The following is a 17,768-nucleotide window of genomic DNA, read 5'->3' as shown; positions in this document are numbered from 1 at the left end:
TGGCATCCGGCATGGGGCTTTGCAGACATTAGGGACCCAGCCAGTATCTAGGCACAGAACAGATAAGTGTGCTGGGGCGTCCTGAAGCAGGGCTGTCCAAGGCTCGAGGTGTGGGCTCTGTTGAGGGGCCTGCCCTCATCTTACCTGGGCCCCTGCCCTCATCACACCCGGTCCCCTGCCTCCCCTGCCCTGCACTGCCCCTCCTGCCACAGGGCACTGACACCCCCCAGGGCCCCATCTTGCCCCTTTTCCCTAGAGCTGGGCCCTCCGCTGTCTCACTGCATGTGCTCCTGCACAATCCTGCCGCCCTGACCTTGATGACCACGTGCTGCTGGACACAGTTCTGCTCTCTCCCCGGAGCCCTGAGTGTTCCTCCCGCATCCACTTCAACCTCCCACAGGGGCCTCACATTTTCAGCAGGCCAGACTCAAAACTGCTCCTCCCCTGCTGCCAGCAGGCCACTGCTTGGGCACCCCACGGCCTCTGCCTGGCCCAGGCCACCCGCTCAGCTGGGCCCCACTATCCCAGAATCTCTGCTGTATCTTGCAGATGGCTGATCTGACACTTGAGTCTCACATCATGGCCCTCAGGGCTCCCACTTCCTGGAGGTTTCAGTGAGCACTGACAGTCGGGCCATCCCTGCCCCAGTGCTCTCCAGCCCATCCCCGTCCTCTCCAGCCTACCCCAGGCCCCCCCAGCCCCTGCCACACTGCCCCTCCAGGCCCTGCTCCCCCTGCCTTCAGAATTGAGCAAGAGAAGCCCCCTTCTCCTTCATAAGTCCTAGTCCTTCAGATGGCAACTTGGAGGTCACTTCTTCTAGGAAGCCCTCCCTCTACCCCACTAGGGTCCAGGTAGGGCTGGCCTTCACCAGCTAGAGTGTGGCCCAGTGGCCGTATCCTGACCCTGCCCACCACACCCAGTGCCTGAAGCACCGCTGTGCTCTGGGTTTGTGAAGAGCACTTACTGGTCCCCGTGGTCCGAGTGGCACGCGGCCCCCACACTGGCCATCAGCACTCGGCATTGTGCAAGCACCATGCGTCCTGTGGAGACAGAGCACATGCCCCTGAGATGGGGCTCCCACCAGGCAACCCTTCTCTCCCTTCCCAGGGGCCTGCTGGGCGCAGGCTGCTTCCCTCCCTCCAGGCCACCTGGTAGAATTCCAGCGCTGCCTGAAGCTGGGGAGAGAGCTCCCAGCAGGAGTCGATGAAAATGCTTCCTTTTCCTTTCTCCCCTGGCCGCAGACACACAGACACTATTCTGCCTCACAAAGCTGGCCTTGGAATCAACTGCCTGCAGAGATACCTGGAGTCCTGAGCAGCTCCTTCCTTACGAGCTTACAGGCCTGGCAATGTCACATCCACACCTGCGCTCTGGAAGATAGACACGTCAGAGTTCTATGAAGCCGGAAGGCATTTAGGCAGGATTGCTTGAGCCCAGGAGTTTGAGACCAGCCTGGGCAACACAGGGAAACCCCATCACTACACAATTTTTAAAAAATATTAGCCATGGCCAGGTGCACTGGCTCACGTCTGTGACCCCAGCACTCTGGGAGGGTGAGGCAGACAGGTCACCTGAGGTCTGGAGTTTGAGAGCAGCCTGGTCAACAAGGAGAAACCCTATCTCTACTAAAAATACAAAATTAGCCAGGCATAGTGGTGCGTGCCTGTAATGCCAGCGTGTCGGGAGGCTGAAGCAGGAGAATCGCTTGAACCCAGCAGGCAAAGGTTACAGTGAGCTGAGACCAAGCCACTGCACTCCAGCCTGGGCGACAGAGTAAAACTTAGTCTACCCCCCCAAAAAAAAAATTTAGCCAGGTGTGGTGGTGCACACTTGTAACCTGTAGTCCCAGCTACCAGGGAGGCTGAGGCAGGAGGATCACTTGAACCCAGGAGGTCAAGGCTACAGTGAGCTGTGATCGCGCCTGGGCAACAGAGTGAGACCCGCATCAAAAAACAAATGAATAGAATAAAATGAGAATCTCTGTCTCATTTAAAGTAACACAGGTCATCACTGAATACAAAGTCTGAACCCAGAACAAAGGGGAACGTTGCCAGAGAACTCCGCTTTCCATGAGGAATCTGAGATGATCAAGGAGACCCACGCTTCCTTGCCCACAATAATGTGTTTCAGCCGGGTTCTCACGAATGCAGCCGCCATGACGGGTACTCATGGCTCTTCTTCATGGGCCAAACACATCTGCTGGGTCTCTCTGTATGATCCAGGAAGAATGAAGCAACACCTTCATCTTCTAAGAAGCCAAAAACTCATCTATAGATGCAGCTCATCATGCTCTCGGGCCACTATAACTTCCTCCCAAATGACAAGTGGCTGGTCAACGACCTGGACTTTCACTCTCAGGGTGTCGGGGCAGACCAGGTCTTAGGCGCGTCTAGGACACGGGTGATCCTAACTGTTCTAGCCGAGGCAGATGTCACAAGAAATCTAGATTTGCACTTGATCCTTACTCTGCCAGTGAGTTTTGTTTGCTTGTGACGCATAGAGTCTCCCTCACTGTGGCGCAGCCCAGGCTAGAGTGCAGCGGCTCAATCTTGTCTCATTGCAACCTCTGGGTTCCAGCAATTCTCCTGCCTCAGCCTCACGAGTAGCTGGGACTGCAGGCACACACCACAATGCCTGGCTAATTTTCTGTAGTTTTTGGTAGAGACAGGTTTTCACTGTGTTGTCCAGGCTGGTCTTGAACTGGTCGCAAGTGATCCACCCTCCTTGGCCTCCTCCCAAAGTGCTGGGATTACAGGTGTGCACCACCGCACCCGGCATCTACCGGGTTTTTAAACTGATCGCCTCCCCTTTCACCTACTCTGATGAAATATTTAATCAAAATTGCTAACAGAGGTCAGGCGTGGTGGCTCACGAGGTCAAGAGATCATCTTGGCCAACATGGTGAAACCCCGTCGCTACTAAAATAATAAAATTAGCTGGGCGTGGTGGCGAACGCCTGTAGTCCCAGCTACTCGGGAGGCTGAGGCAGAAGAATTGCTTGAACCCGTGAGGCAGAGGTTGCAGTGAGCTGAGATCGTGCGCTGCACTCCAGCCTGGCACCAGAATAGACACATGTCTAACATTCAGTTAATATTCCTTCCTTCCCTGACAGCTTTTCGGGGGTGCTAATGCCAGACATGAGAACGTGCCACAGTCCACATCGCAGCAGCAGCAAAATGAGCCAAGTCAGGGAGAGGAGGGGCTGGTGGCAAGAGGCCCGTGAGCCACGGCATAGCCGCCCAAGCCTGCCCTCTGCAACCCCAGCAAGGCCCGGTGACCGCACAAGCTGTGTCATGCCCGGGGCAGGGTGATGGGAGGCGCTGGCTCGACCCAGAATCCAGGCAGCGCAGGAGCTGTGCTCACACTGTGGAAAGACCAGGGTGAGGGGCTGTCACCTTGAAGCCGGGGTCCCCGGATAGAGAAGTTGCAGGTGTTGGGAAGCCGCTCGGTCCCTGGAAACTGACTATTCAGATGGATTCTCTTCTGACCAAATTCAGCCTGAAAAAAATAAGTGAAATAGTTGGTGACAGCCTCAAAGACCCCTCCCCCACCAGCAACTGCTTGAAATTTAGACTCTTCCAGAAACACAACCTCAGCAGGTAAATACTTTTCAACCAGCACCTACCTAGAATAGTTATGGGAACAGACTATAGGAGGCAAAGTTAATTCAGAGAAAACCTGAATATTCTGAAACATGAACCTTCCACACAGATCATAAAGAATACCACCTCTGCATGTTTTATCATGTGTCTCTGAAAAAGATCGTCCCCTGGCCTAGGGTCCCTCTTTCAGGGTTTCTCATCCCAATGTACTTCTCGCCATCCTTCCCTCACTGCCTCCTGATGGGCTCCAGGCTCCGCTGCAATCCCCCTGGCCCTAGGGTCTGCCAGCACCCCACCCCCTCTCTCCAGGCACCTGCCCCACGCACCCACCCGTCCCCGTGCCCACCCCACGCTGTGCTCACCTCCAGCCTCTCCTCCAGGTAATCCCGTATGTCCCTCATGTGGGCCTCATAAGCCTCCCAGTTCTGGGTCACCAGCTCTGCAGCCTGGGGGCAGACACTTGACAATGAGTGGAAGCACATTTATTTATAAAACAAAGGAGTGAAAAAAGCTTTCAACAGCACAGGTGACTGTACTTGCGGAAACTGCTCCTTCTCCTGAGTCAGAGACAGAGACAGAATGCTTTCTTTGGGTGCTGCCACTTGCAGGGTATGAAGTGCCACAGAAATCGACTTTACCAGGCACTTGAAATGCCCCAACACAGCAGCCCTAAGGGGGATCCCAGCCCTGGGAGAGGTGGACGAACAAAAGCACAGAAGAGGGGCGTGAACCCCCACCCATCAGCCAGCGCTGTGAGGGACCCCATAGGCCCGAGGTGGGCTGGTGAGAGAGATGGCTGCTCAAGGGCAGGGAACAGCGTCCCAGCAAGGGCTCTGCAGGGGACAGCCAGCTATTCTGTCTCCAGAACAGAGGGGTCTGGTATGGTGGAGTGGGAGAAGGTGCAGGGACAGACTGGCAGCCCTGCAGGCCTGGCCACGGGGCAGATGCAGTGAAGCTGAGGGAAGGGCAATGGTCTGACCGGCCTGTGGAATGGCCATCCTGCAGCCGTGTGGGCAGTGACAGGCCCCTGGGAGGCCATGCCAGCATCCAGGGCCCTTGGTCTACGGTTGGTGGCCATGAAAACAGACATGAGGCAGATCCTGGGTGTATTTTGGAGTCCAGACAGACAGAACTGGTGTGGCATGAGAGGCAGGGGACGATGACAACGAAGGACTGAGGGCATCTCCTGGACTTCAGAGCTGAGAACCTGGATTCCGGGAGGTGCCCAAGGTGGGAAGAGGGTGGAGGAGAGAGGTTGGGACATGTTTTAAACTCAGAGGAATGGGCCTCCCAGGAGATGGGCCAGGGCCTACCTAAGATGTCAAGTTCAAAGGCAGAAGCACCGTGACAGGCCGGACAGATCCACGAGGGTGCAGGGAAGGCTGCCGGCACACAACCAAGGCAGAAATGAACAGGTGGGGGAAAGCATGCAGGGGAGGTGTATGCAGGATGGAGTCCAGGCTGGGTGGCGGAGCGGGGCTATCTAGAGCGCTGGGGGGGTCAGGGTCTCAGCGCTGGGTGAAGCTGAGAACCACTGGGGGTGTGGTGCTGGGGCTGAGACCGAGCCTTGGCACTTCTGCTGTTATGGGTGCAGCTGCAACCCCAGAAGCACAGAGGTCAGGGGCTGGGGGGCTTTGAGCATTGTGAACTGAGGCTCTAGTTAGGAGGCTGCCACATCTGGCAGGGGGGACAGCCAGGACACAGGGAGTTTAAGCGACCTGACCCAAGAACACGGCAACTGACGTTTCAAGCCAGGATTTGAACCCTGGGTATTTCAAAGCCTGTGGACCACATCACTACTTCATCATTCAGGTTAATATGAGCAGGTACTGGACTCCACTTAAAATGCACTGTTCCAGCCAGGCACGGTGGCTCACTCCTGTAATCCCAGCACTTTGGGGGGCCAAGGTGGGTGGACCACTTGAGGTCAGGAGTTCGAGACCAGCCTGGCCAACATGGTGAAACCCTGTCTCTACTAAAAATACAAAAATTAGCCAGGCATGGTGGCACATGCCTATAGTCCCAGCTACTCAGAGGCTGAAGTGGGAGAATCTCTTGAACCCAGGAGGCAAAGGTTGCAGTGAGCCAAGACTACACCACTGCACTCCAGCCTGGGTGACACAGCAAGACTCCGTACCAAACAAACAGAAACACACTCTTCCTTCTAGTAAATGTAGCCTTAGTTATCACTGTTAAGAATATAATTTTGAATACTCTAAGTAACATGGAATCCATTCATACTCTTCCCAAGGCCCGGCCTCCAGGAGGCCAAGCCCTTTCCTCGGTACTGGGGATACTAAGGCAGACAAGGCTTTGAGCCCTTTCAAAGGGGAAGCAGGAGGTGGGGCATCCATCATACACACTAGAGAAACATCAGATGGGGGACATAAAGCAGTGTCAGGGACAGAGAGTGGCAGCAGGGGACAGGGGGGTCAGTGTAGCTGTGATTCATGGAGGGCTGCTTGAAGAAAGTGGGCTTTGAGCAGAGGCTGCACAGCAAGGGAGCCGTCCGAGATGCAACCAGACCCCTGCCTTCACATGGCAAAACCTGAGCCTAGTTAGTCACAGAAGCAGGACAGGGTCCGGTGCAGGGCTGGCGGCAGGTGCTGCACTGGCCATGTTGTCTCACACCCCACAGACCTATCGGGGACTGAGAGTTGATGGTACAGGGGCGGACAACACCTTTGGGAATGTGTGAACCTGTGACCTGACACTTCACCTCTGCTGTGGTAACGGTACCACTGTTTCTCGTGGCAGAAGAGACAGAGTCTTTTCCTTTTTTTTTTTTTTTGAGACAGAGTTTCGCTCGTTACCCAGGCTGGAGTGCAATGGCGCTCGGCTCACTGCAACCTCCTCCTCCTGGGTTCAGGCAATTCTCCCGCCTCAGCCTCCTGAGTAGCTGGGATTACAGGCACGCGCCACCATGCCCACCTAATTTTTTGTATTTTTAGTAGAGACGGGGTTTCACTGTGTTGACCTGGATGGTCTCGATCTCTTGACCTCGTGATCCACCCGCCTCAGCCTCCCAAAGTGCTGGGATTACAGGCGTGGAGTCTTTTCCTTTTAAATGCTAAGCCAGTGCCACTACTCCACAGATCTGAAAAAGTACAGCTCTCCAGGCTGATGAATAAGATTCTAGGCTTTTTCTTGTCAGTCCGCTTATGAGATCACGAATATGATCTCCCTAAAGTCCCGGATTCCTACTAGAGCTGCTGGGGAAACTGACATCAAAGCAATCAACCCATCCTCTCAAGGTCACCAGGGCTCACCTTCCCAAGGCCAGCAATCATTGGGGTGTTCTCTGTCCTGTAAGAAACAAGGAATTAAGCAAGAATAAACAAATGTCTCAGGAAAGTCATCGTGTTAAAATAAAAACACTCACACTACATCTTTGCAGAGCAAGTGCCCTGTGGCTGATCTCAATGGCAGCTGCAGGCCCCAGAAACCTCCCCTGCCGAGTTTTCACTTGCCCTGGCCCAGTGAAGATCAACAAGGCCCACTGTGGGTGACATGTGTCAGGTGTTCACTTTGATAATTCTATCTGGATCCTGTCCTTAAGGAAAGCACTCTTCCTCCTGCAGGCCCCAAGGTACAGCTCTTTGGTTCTCACTGCCAAGAAGGGGTGATATGGGACAGCGGAGAACCCCTTGTTTTCAAGATTTCAGGCCTCAGCAAACAAGAGCGGTGTGTGTGTGTGTGTGCACTCACAGATGTGCAAGGGTCCCTAAAGACAATGCCTTGTATACTCTGACCTAAAAACTGAACAACAGAACTTATTACCCTATTTCCAGAAAAAAAAAACAAGAACAAAAAAATTAATTTCTTTTTTTTTTTTTGAGATGGGAGTCTCACTCTGTCACCCAGCCTGGAGTGCAGTGGCGCAATCTGAGCTCACTGCAACCTCCGCCTCTTGGGTTCAAGCAATTCTCCTGCCTCAGCCTCCTGAGTAGCTGGGATTACAGGCATGCGCCACCATGTCAGGATAATTTTTGTATTTTTAGTAGAGATGGGGTTTCACCATGTTGACCAGGATGGTCTCAAACTCCTGACTTCGTGATCTGCCTACCTTGGCCTCCCAAAGTACTAGGATTACGGGCATGGGCCACCGTGCCCAGCCCAGTAGTTTCTTAAGTTTGGCTGAACAAAGTTTTCTTAACCCTCTGGACCTGGCCATTGCTTGTTCACCAGCAGGTATTCTCTCTGCACCCTCACCAGCATTTGCTGGTGTCTCTGTTCTTATTTTAGCTGTTCTGACAGGTGCTGTGAGGTGGTTTTAATCTGCATTTCCCCAATAACTAGTGCTGAACATCTTTTCCTATGCTTGTTACCTGGGTCTCCTATTTGGTGTAATGTCTATTTTTTTCCTATTTTCTGATTGAATATTTTATATTATTTTTGCTGTTGAGTTTTGAGTTCTTGATATATTCTAGATACTATTCTGTTGTCACCTCATTTGAAAATATTTTTTCCTAGTATGTAGCTTATCTTCTCATCTTCTTAATATGGTCTTTCCCAAAGCAAAAGCTTTAAATTCTGATAAAGTCTAATTTATCCATTTTTCCTTTGATGGATGCTTTCAGTGTCACCTCTAAGAACCCTCTGCCCAGTCCTAGAATGTGAAGATTTTCTCCTATTTTTAAATGGTTTTATCGCTTTGTTTTACATCTAATTTCATAATCTATTTTGAGTTAATATTTTCTAAGGTATAAGACGGGTGTCTAATCCTTTGGCTTCCCTAGGCCACACTGGAAGAATTGTCGGGGGCCACATATAAAATACACTCATGATAGCTGATGAGCTTAAAAAAAGAATCACCAAAAACAAACAAAAAAAGCTGCTGTGGGCCACATGCAGCCTGCAGGCAGCAGGCTGGACGAGCTTTGTGTAATACTTGGGTCAAGCTTCATTTTTTTGCCGACGGATGTCTAACTGCCTCGGCACCATCTGCTGAAAGCCTAACTTTCAGGCCGGGCGCGGTGGCTCAAGCCTGTAATCCCAGCACTTTGGGAGGCCGAGGCAGGTGGATCACGAGGTCAAGAGATCGAGACCATCCTGGTCAACATGGTGAAACCCCGTCTCTACTAAAAATACGAAAAATCAGCTGGGCACGGTGGTGCGTGCCTGTAATCCCAGCTACTCAGGAGGCTGAGGCGGGAGAATTGCCTGAACCCAGGAGGCGGAGGTTGCGGTGAGCCGAGATCGCGCCATTGCACTCCAGCCTGGGTAATAAGAGCGAAACTCCGTCTCAAAAAAAAAAAAAAAAAAAAAAAAAAAGAAAGCCTAACTTTCATCTGCTAAATTGATTTGCATCTCCTGCAGTTGTATCTGCACCTGTAACTCATATGGGCCTATTTCTGGTTGGATCTATTCTCCTCCATTGATCTACGTGCTGGGATTTTGATAGAAATTGCTTATCAATTTGGAGAGAACTGACCTCTTTGGAATGTAGAATCTTCCAATCCATGAACATAGTATGTGTCTCAGCTCAAATCTTCGATTTCTCTCATCCACATTATATTATTTTCAGCATAAGTCCCTTATATTTTGTTAGTTTATATCTGAGTAATTGTGTTTCAGTGTAAACGGTATTATATTTTTAATATTACCATCCACCTGTTCATTACCATTATGTAAAAACGAGACAGATTTTTGTATGTTTATTTTGTGTCCTGCAACCTTGCTATACTCACTCATTAGTTCTTGGAGTTTTCTTGTCCACTCCTTGGGATATTTATAGACAATCGTGTGGTCTGATCAACAACAATCTCGCCTCTTCCATTCTGGTCTGTATGCCTTTTGCTTCCTTGTCTTGCCTTGCTGCACTGCCTGGAACTTCCGGTATTACGTTGGATAAGTGTGGCACCAGTGGACATCCCTGCTTTGTTCTCCCAACCACAGGAGTAAAACATTCAAGCTTTCACCACTGAGTATGATGTTAGCTGTAGGTTTTATGCAGATGTTCAAGTTGAGAGAGTTCCCCACAAATCCTATGATTCTGAGTTAACATGAATGGATGAGTTTTGTCAAAGGCTTCTGCTGCATCAACTATGATCATGTTATCTTCTTTATTCATTAGCTTGTTAATGTGGTGGATTACATTGATTGCATTTTTTTTTTTTTTTTTTTTTTAGGTGGAGTTTTGCTCTTGTTGCCCAGGCTGGAGTGCAGTGGCACGATCTTGGCTCGTCACAACCTCCGCCTCCCAGGTTCTCCTGCCTCAGCCTTCCAAGTAGCTGGGATCACACGCCTGGCTAATTTTGTACTTTTAGTAGAGACAGGGTTTCTCCGTGTTGGTCAGGCTGGTCTCAAATTCCCAACCTCAGGTGATCTGCTGCCTCAGCCTCCCAAAGTTCTGGGATTACAGGCATGAGCTACCAAGCCTGGCCCATTGATTGAATTTTTTTATTTTTGTAGAGATGGTCTTGCAGTTTACCTAGGCTGGCCTTGAACTCCTGGCCTCAAGTGAGCCTCTCTTTGGCATCCCAAAGTACTGGGGGATTACAGGCATGAGCCACCATACCCTGGCCTTGATTGCATTTTTTTTCTTTTTTTCAGACATCTCAGCTCACTGCAATCTCTGTTTCCCAGGTTCAAGTGATTCTTGTGCCTCAGCCTCCCAAATAGCTGGGATTACAGGCACTCGCCACCATACCTAGCTAATTTTTGCATTTTTAGTAGAGACAAGGTTTCACCATGTTGGCCAGGCTGGGCTTGAACTCCTGACTTCAAGTGATCTGCCCACTTTGATCTCCCAAAGTTCTGGGAATACAGGTGTGAGCCACCATGCCTGACTCTAGACTGCATTTTGAATATTGAGCCAGTCTTGCATCTGTGAAATAAATGCCACTTGGTCACAGTGTATCATTTTTTTTTTCAGACAGAGTCTCACTTTGTCACCCAGACTGGAGTGCAGTGGTACGATCATAGCTCACTGCAGCCTCCACCTTCCAGGATCAAGCAATCCTCCTATCTCAGCCTTTTGAATAGCTGGGGCTATAGGCCTGTGCCACCATGCTTGGCCAATTTTTAAATTTTTTGTAGAGGGGTCTCACTATGTTGCTCAGCCTGGTCTTGAACTCCTGGGCGCAAGTCATCCCGATCCCCTGGCTCAGCCTCCCAAAGTGCTGAGATTACAGGCATGAGCCACCACACCCAGCTGTGTATACTTCTTTTTATGTATTGCTGAATTCTATTTGTAAACATTTTGTTAAACATTTTTTGCATCGAAATTCATGAGGATGGGGGTGGGGGGGTAAAAATAAAGAAAAAAAACAGGAAATTCATGAGGATGTTGGTCTGTGGAAGTTTTTTTTGTACTGTCTTTATCTGGTTTTAGTATCAGGATAATACTAGTTTCTTAAAATGAACTGGGAAGTTGTCCTTCCTCTTTATTTTCTGTAAGAAACTGTGTAGAAATGTTAATTCTTCTTTAAACAAAGCATTATTTGGTAGAATTCTCTAGTGAAGCCATTGGGCCTGAAGACTTCTCTTTAGGAGTTTTAAAGCTATTTCCTATTGGTTAGTTATTCAAATGATCTATTTCAAGTGAGTGGTGGTAGTTTGCGTTTTTTGAGGAAGTGGTCAGTTTCATCTAAGTTTGTCAACTTCATATGTGTAGAGCTATTTGTAGCATTCCCTTATTATGCTTTTGATGGTTGCAGGACCTGGAGTGATACTCCTTGTTTCATTCCTGATGTTAGAGCTTCTCTGTTTTTTTTTGGTCAGTCTTGCTAGAGATCTGTGGTGGGCTCAAGCAATCCTACTATGTATCTCAGCCTCCCACGTAGCTGAGACCAACACTCCCAGCTAATGTTTTTTATTTTCTGTAAAGACAGGATTTCACCACGTTGCTCAGACTGGTCTTGAACTCCTGGCCTCAAGCAATCCACTTGCCTTGGCCTCCCAAAGTGCTGGGATTAGAAATGTGAGCCACCACACCCAGTTAATGTTGTCTTTTTATTTTTATATATATATATTTTTTTTTGAGACAGAGTTTCACTCTCGTTACCCAGGCTGGAGTGCAATGGCGTGATCTCGGCTCACTGCAACCTCCGCCTCCTGGGTTCAGGCAATTCTCCTGCCTCAGCCTCCTGAGTAGCTGGGATTACAGGCACGTGCCACCATGCCCAGCTAATTTTTTTTTTTTACATTTTCAGTAGAGACGGGGTTTCACCATGTTGACCAGGATGGTCTCGATCTCTTGACCTCATGATCCACCCGCCTCAGCCTCCCAAAGTGCTGGGATTACAGTCATGAGCCACTGCGCCCGGCTTAATGTTGTCTTTTTAAAAAAGAGACAAGGTCTTGCTCTGTTGCCCAGGCTGGAGTGCAGTGGTGCGATCTTAGCTCACTGCCACTTCCGACGCCCAGGTTCAAGCGATTTTCCTGTCTCAGTCACCCAGGTAGCTGGGATTACAGGCAAGCGCCACTACACCAAGCTAATTTTTGTATTTTTAGTAGAGACAGGGTTTTACCATGTTGGTCAGGCTGGTCTCGAACTCCTGACCTCATGATCCGTCCACCTCAGCTTCCCAAAGTGCTGGGATTACAAGTGTGAGCCACCGCAACCGGCCAAATTCAGGAAATTTTTTAGTCATTATTACTTCAAGGACTTTTGCAGCCTGTTATCTTCTCTCTTCCAGGGATTTCAGTGAAACGAATGTTATATCATGTGTTATCATCTCGTTGGTCCCTGACGCTCTACTTTAAACCCCATTCTATTCTCTGTGGTCTGGATTTCCATTGTTGTGTCTTTCAGTGCCTCGATTTCTTTCCTTGTCCTCCCTCTTCCTCTGTTAAGCCCATCCACTGGGCTTTCTATTTTGGCCACTGCAGTTGTTAGTGCTACAATTTCCAATCTCCATGTGGTTCTTCTTTCACGTTGTCCTTCTCTTGGCTGACACTTTGCTTCACTTGTTTCGGGTGTGTCCACAATTTCTCACTGAAGCATTTCTACTGTGTCTGCCGTGAAATACTTGTTAGATCATTTTAACATCGTCATCTCAGTGCAGGCATATATTGATTATTATTTTTCATTCGATTTGAGATCTTTCTAGCTCTTGGTAGGATGAATGACTTTCACTTGAAACCTGGACATTTTTTCCTTGCGTTATGAGAGTCTAGATCCTATTCAAGCTTTCTGGTTTTGCTGGCTTTTTCTGACACTGCGCTGGCAAGAGGAGGATGCCACTCATTCCTGCCAAGTGAAGCAGAAGCCTAGGTTTCTTTTTATGTTCTGAGACAGAGTCTTGCTCTGCCACCAGGCTGGAGTGCAGTGGTGCCATCTCGGCTCACTGCAGCCTCTGCCTCCCGGGTTCAAGCAATTTTCCTGCGTCAGCCTCCCGAGTAGCTGGGATGACAGGTGTGCACGGCCACACCTGGCTAATTTTTATATTTTTAGTAGAGACAAGGTTTCACCATGTTGGCCAGGATGGTCTCAAACAATCCCCCCATCTCGGCCTCCCAAAGTGCTGGGATTACAGGCATGAGCCACTGCGCCCGGCCGACGCCTAGATTTTTACTTGGCTGCTGCTGACACCCTACGGGAGGATGCTCTTTGTGACTGACACGTGTGGGTCCAAGATCCCTATATGGTCTCTGCTGACACCATGGTGGGGGTAGAAGTCCTGGTTCTCTACCTGGCCTACCTGACACACCGGCGAGGGTGTGGACTGCCTCTGACAGCCTGTACTGGTGGAAGTCTGGGTTTCCCGCTGAATGTTTGCCAGCGTGGACAGGCGCAGCAGCACAACTACTCTGCAGTGCCTGGCTGGAGGAAAGCGGCTGTTGTCTGAAGGTCTTCTGTCTTCCTAGGCCGCTCCTTTCCTGGTCCGCTGGCTAGAAAGGACAGGCTTTGGTTGGGCATTTTTGTGTCTGCCCTTCCTGGCATTTCAGGTTTGCCAGCTTCCTCAGCACTGTGTGGGATACACGAAGCAAAAAGAAAACCTAGGGAACTCATCCCCATGCTGCTCCTGTTTCTCTCTCTTGGTAAGAAGTTTCTAACAAAAAGTGTAGTGGGGGCAACAAGTAATTTCCCAGTTAACATGTCACGTACATAGAGGAGACACAGGAGCTATCAGAAAGAAGACCAGGGTGCTTCCGTGTGGCCCTGCTGATCCCCGAAGTTAAAACAGCAGCAGGCCTCAGCTATGAAGGGCCCAACAGTTCTCTCTCCAGTGGGCTGGGCCAAAATTACAAGGGGAATTGGATGCTTTGAAGCAGTTAAAAGAAACGGAGATTTCCTTCATTGCTTTCAATCATTCCCAGAGAGACTGCAGGTCCCGTGAGTCCTCAGCATAAAGTCAGTCAGTGGAGCCAGTTGTGACAAAGCAGCAGCATGGACTCTGCTACAGAGCCCCCCACGAGACAAACGGTGCCATGGTTCTTCACAATGTCACTGCTCTACAGACAGATGACACGGCCAGTAGGTCAGAGACTTTAACTTTCTGCCTTACCCTGGCCTGAAATTCTGTTCTTGTCCACCTCCAAACAGCATAGGGTGGAGAAGGGTACATTCACCAAGTCCTCGTACATAAAGTGCACCAATCCTGGGACCATAAAACTGGAAGGAAAAGTTGGCCATTTATTCAACCAGAACTTTCCAACGACCTACTCTGTATACACATGCTACGTGCTTAGGGCACACAGGAGATATTCTCTGCAATGCACAGTCCTGCTGCTTCCTTGTGGCGCCTCTACGTGCCACCCCTTTTGACACAGAGTCAGAAAAGCCTTAAGGGGCAGGGTAGAACCCCAGCCTAGGAGGCAGTGCAGGTGCTGACTCGTTCCCAGCTCTCGGCAGGCAGAGCTCCCCCGCACATCACGTGACAGCACTTGTAAAAGGATCTCAAATCATAAGAATCACAGGTAAAAAGAAAAAGAGAATGCATACATGGAGAGGGGCTGGAGCCAGCGCCTGCCCAGGGCTTTTCCTACAAATGATTCCATGCTTCCAATTGACATGATGCAAAACTCAAGTGCCACACTGTCAGGCCAGCATAGACACACCTTTGGAAACCAGCTGAGGACTGTGCTTCAAAATTGAGTACTAAAAATATTTCAGGCCCTGGTCAGCGGCCAGAAGATGTGCAAACTTTTCTAAAGGGTCTTTACTGTTAACTGTTTTCCCCACACCCCACCTTAAAGATGGTTGCTGAGCTTTTGCTGAGGAGCCGCATCTGAATTGAGGTGGAGAAATCTACCATTTCCTGAACCCACACCTTCCACCCCATGCCCTCTGCAGAGACACCTGCTGCCCAGCCAGACCCTCCACCTTACTCTCCCTGCAGACCTCAATGTCTCCTCCCCTAGCTTCGCCTACCGCCCCCACCCTGCCCCATCATCCCTGTCACGGCGTTCATCCTGGCATGAGAGCCATGTGGGGCTTCCCTCTTAAAGCTCCTGAGGACAGGGATCCCGTGCTGCTCCTCATAGTGCCCCAAGGCCTGGCTGACAATGGGCAATGAAGCTTACGGGACCAAGAACTGAATAGCCACCTGCGCAGCAGGCTCTGCCCAGAGGGAAGAAGCCTCTGCAGACGTACCTTGTGCCCCACAATTGTAAGGAAGTCCACGCCCAGGTCCTCCACATCCACGCGCCGCTTCCCCAAGGCCTGTGCGGCATCCGTGTGCACAAGGATGGGAGGCAGCCCAGCTGCTGCCCGTTCCTGGTTCAGGGCTTTAATGCGCTGGCTGATTTCAGGGACGGGCTGATGGGGAAAGGAAACAGTTGAGTATGTTGCTCCGATTTGATGAAAACTGAATGACAGAAATCAGGGATAGGGAGCACAGGCCAAATGTTATCAAACTGAACAGAGAAATGGCAGAGGCCAGAGCTGGGAAACCTGAAACATCACGAGATTCGAAGCCCCATGAGCTCTCCTTAAAGGGAAACAGAGGCCGACTCACCATGACGACGCCGGTCTCATTGTTGGCCAGCATGATGCTCACGAGGCGTGTGGTGGGGCGGACGGCTGCAAGGATGTCATCCACCTCTGCCTGCCCGCTCGCCTTGGACACCGGGACAAAGGTGACCGCTGGGGAACAAACACAAGTGCCGAAGTGAGCTGCACAAATGGATTCCTCTCGAAACTTCGTTCCAACAGAGCTTAACAAAACTGTTTTCCGCAACTATCAAAGCCATTTCCTGTCCAAGTTCAGAAGACGATAAAGAAGAAAATAAGCCGCCCATCATCGCTGTCGGGTGTTTCAGTGTGAACGCGTCCAACGCAGCTGCAGTGAATCTGTGTGGTGGAACCTACATGCCTTTCTGCTTCTATGGGGACCAAAGGGGAAGTGGCAACAGGGACACAGGCTCTCACTTTAGGGGAGTGTCCTAGCGCACTGTACCTCCCTGCCAAGTGCTCAGCACTGAGCCAGTGCTGATGAAGCCGCTCCTATGCACCAGATGTTCCATCTCCTACTGCAGATGGAAAATGGGCAGAGGTGACTACATTGTCTAGCTCTAGTCCTTTTAGTTTAAAATGGTGAAAAACAAATGTATCCACTGCCTGCTCAGGATCCTTCTGAAACGAAAGAGTAAACAACTACTTCTCAGAGTAAGGATCAAATCAAAACAACATCGACAAAGGGTACTTGGCCAGGAGCAGTGGCTCACTTTGGAAGGCCGAGGTGGGCAGACTGCTTGAGCCCAGGGGTTCAAGACCAGCCTAGGCAACATAGAGAGACCACTGAGATCATGCCACTGCGCCCCAGCCTGGGTGACAGAGTAACACACTGTCTAAAAAAAAGGGGGGGGTGGTATATAGACTAGAAATTTGGAGGAGTCCCTAAAATGTAGAAAGATGATGGCATTAGATTAACAGGGAAAAAATCACTCAGAACACTTAAAGGCAAATCTGAAAGGATCCAGTGGCCACCCAAGTTCAGGGTGGACAGTGGGAAGCGCAGGGCAGGGGCCAGCTACCAAGGCCAGCAGAGGTCCCAACGTGCGAGCCTCAGAGTAGATAGCACTGCATGCCCAGAGAGGAATGGCAGGCAAAAGGCAGGCTCCCAGGATGGGGGAAGGGGCTAGAAAAGGGGAAGGAGATTGAGGTATCTGCTCGGGGACTCGGAGCAAAGCAAAGGCAGCTCCATCCACGGAAGTCACAGAGAAAGTGGGTGGGGTCCTCCCAGCTTACCAGGCTCTGCTGCCACCACCTTATGCGGAGCCCACCGTGGGCCCTCCCTTCCTGCGAGACACCTCCTTGGGAAATGCATTGAGAATTGGAGATGAACCCTCCTTAGCCCCCACATCAAACAACGAAATGCTTCATCCACCCACAGGGACAATCCAGGATCCCCAAGCCCGAGGAAGAACAAGGATGAACAGGTAAATGACTGACTATAGATCACCCAGAAGCAATCCCAGGGACAGGAAAACTAAAAAAATTCTAACATATCTTCAGAGATATTGAAGATGTTCAAGATGACTTAGGTTCTGCAGAAAAATAATTACGGTCATTAAATAAATGTCCATTATCAGCCTTTCATTTATTCAACTGTAAAGAAATGATAATTAAAACATAGTTATAAAATAAAATGTAATTATTTTAAAACTTAACCATCATAAAGCTTAACCATAAAAACATATTTGGCCAAAACAAGCTGAAAAGAGGGAGAGAGGGGATGAAGGACAGACACTCATTTCCTCCTATCAGTGACTCATCTCGCAAGCTCATTATCTCTCAAGTTGATAATTTAGGAAATCCAGGTTAAAGTATTTAAAAAGCAACAGGGGAGGGATGGTTTCCAGAATGGTCAAGGCACTCCACCACTTCCTCCCTCCCCAGCACAACAGCCTTAACTGGTAACTGGTGAAACAATCGACCCCTTACAGTCTCTGGAAATTCCAGCCTCAGGGCACACAGCAAGTGAAGAAACATTTATTCAAGGAAATCTGGATGAGAACAGTGAGTCTATGGCACCTGAACCCAACCAGCTCAGTGTGATGCAAGCTCCACTCAGCTGGGCACTGCCAGCCTAGGGATTCATTCTCTCTACCTGGGCACCGGTCAAGGGCTACGGCACAGAGGGGCAGCTGCCGGTACCTCTCACCCCACCTCCCAGGTCCAAGTTGCAGGGGCTAAGTTCCAGGAGGGTGAGGCCGGGAGGTAGGGCTCTTTCCCTTCCTCCAGCACCCACCACAGGGAGGAGGCTCTAGCACAGG

The 17,768-nt window shown here is 50.2% G+C and overlaps 1 protein-coding gene across 5 annotated transcripts in view; it reads right to left on the bottom strand.

Moving 5' to 3' along the window:
• The window catches only part of SCLY (selenocysteine lyase), a 42,457-nt gene that overhangs the window by 2,486 nt on the left and 22,203 nt on the right, over positions 1-17,768 (bottom strand). For 4 of the 5 annotated variants that reach the window (XM_035306198.3, XM_035306199.3, XM_035306197.3 and 1 more), the window contains 7 exons: positions 15,509-15,636; positions 15,145-15,309; positions 14,057-14,163; positions 6,872-6,908; positions 3,965-4,048; positions 3,396-3,498; positions 965-1,040 (listed from right to left, as the gene is read on the bottom strand). In XM_035306198.3, coding sequence (XP_035162089.1) covers positions 965-1,040; positions 3,396-3,498; positions 3,965-4,048; positions 6,872-6,908; positions 14,057-14,163; positions 15,145-15,309; positions 15,509-15,636 — 700 coding nt within the window. Of the gene's footprint in view, positions 1-964; positions 1,371-3,395; positions 3,499-3,964; positions 4,049-6,871; positions 6,909-14,056; positions 14,164-15,144; positions 15,310-15,508; positions 15,637-17,768 lie in introns of all 5 variants that reach the window. The other variant, XR_013519171.1, reaches the window with a different exon arrangement.

This window comes from Callithrix jacchus, chromosome 6 (genome assembly GCF_049354715.1).
Source record: "Callithrix jacchus isolate 240 chromosome 6, calJac240_pri, whole genome shotgun sequence".
Lineage (NCBI taxonomy): Eukaryota > Metazoa > Chordata > Mammalia > Primates > Cebidae > Callithrix > Callithrix jacchus.
Note: the sequence above shows the minus strand (reverse complement) of the source record. Positions and strands in the feature narration are given on the sequence as shown.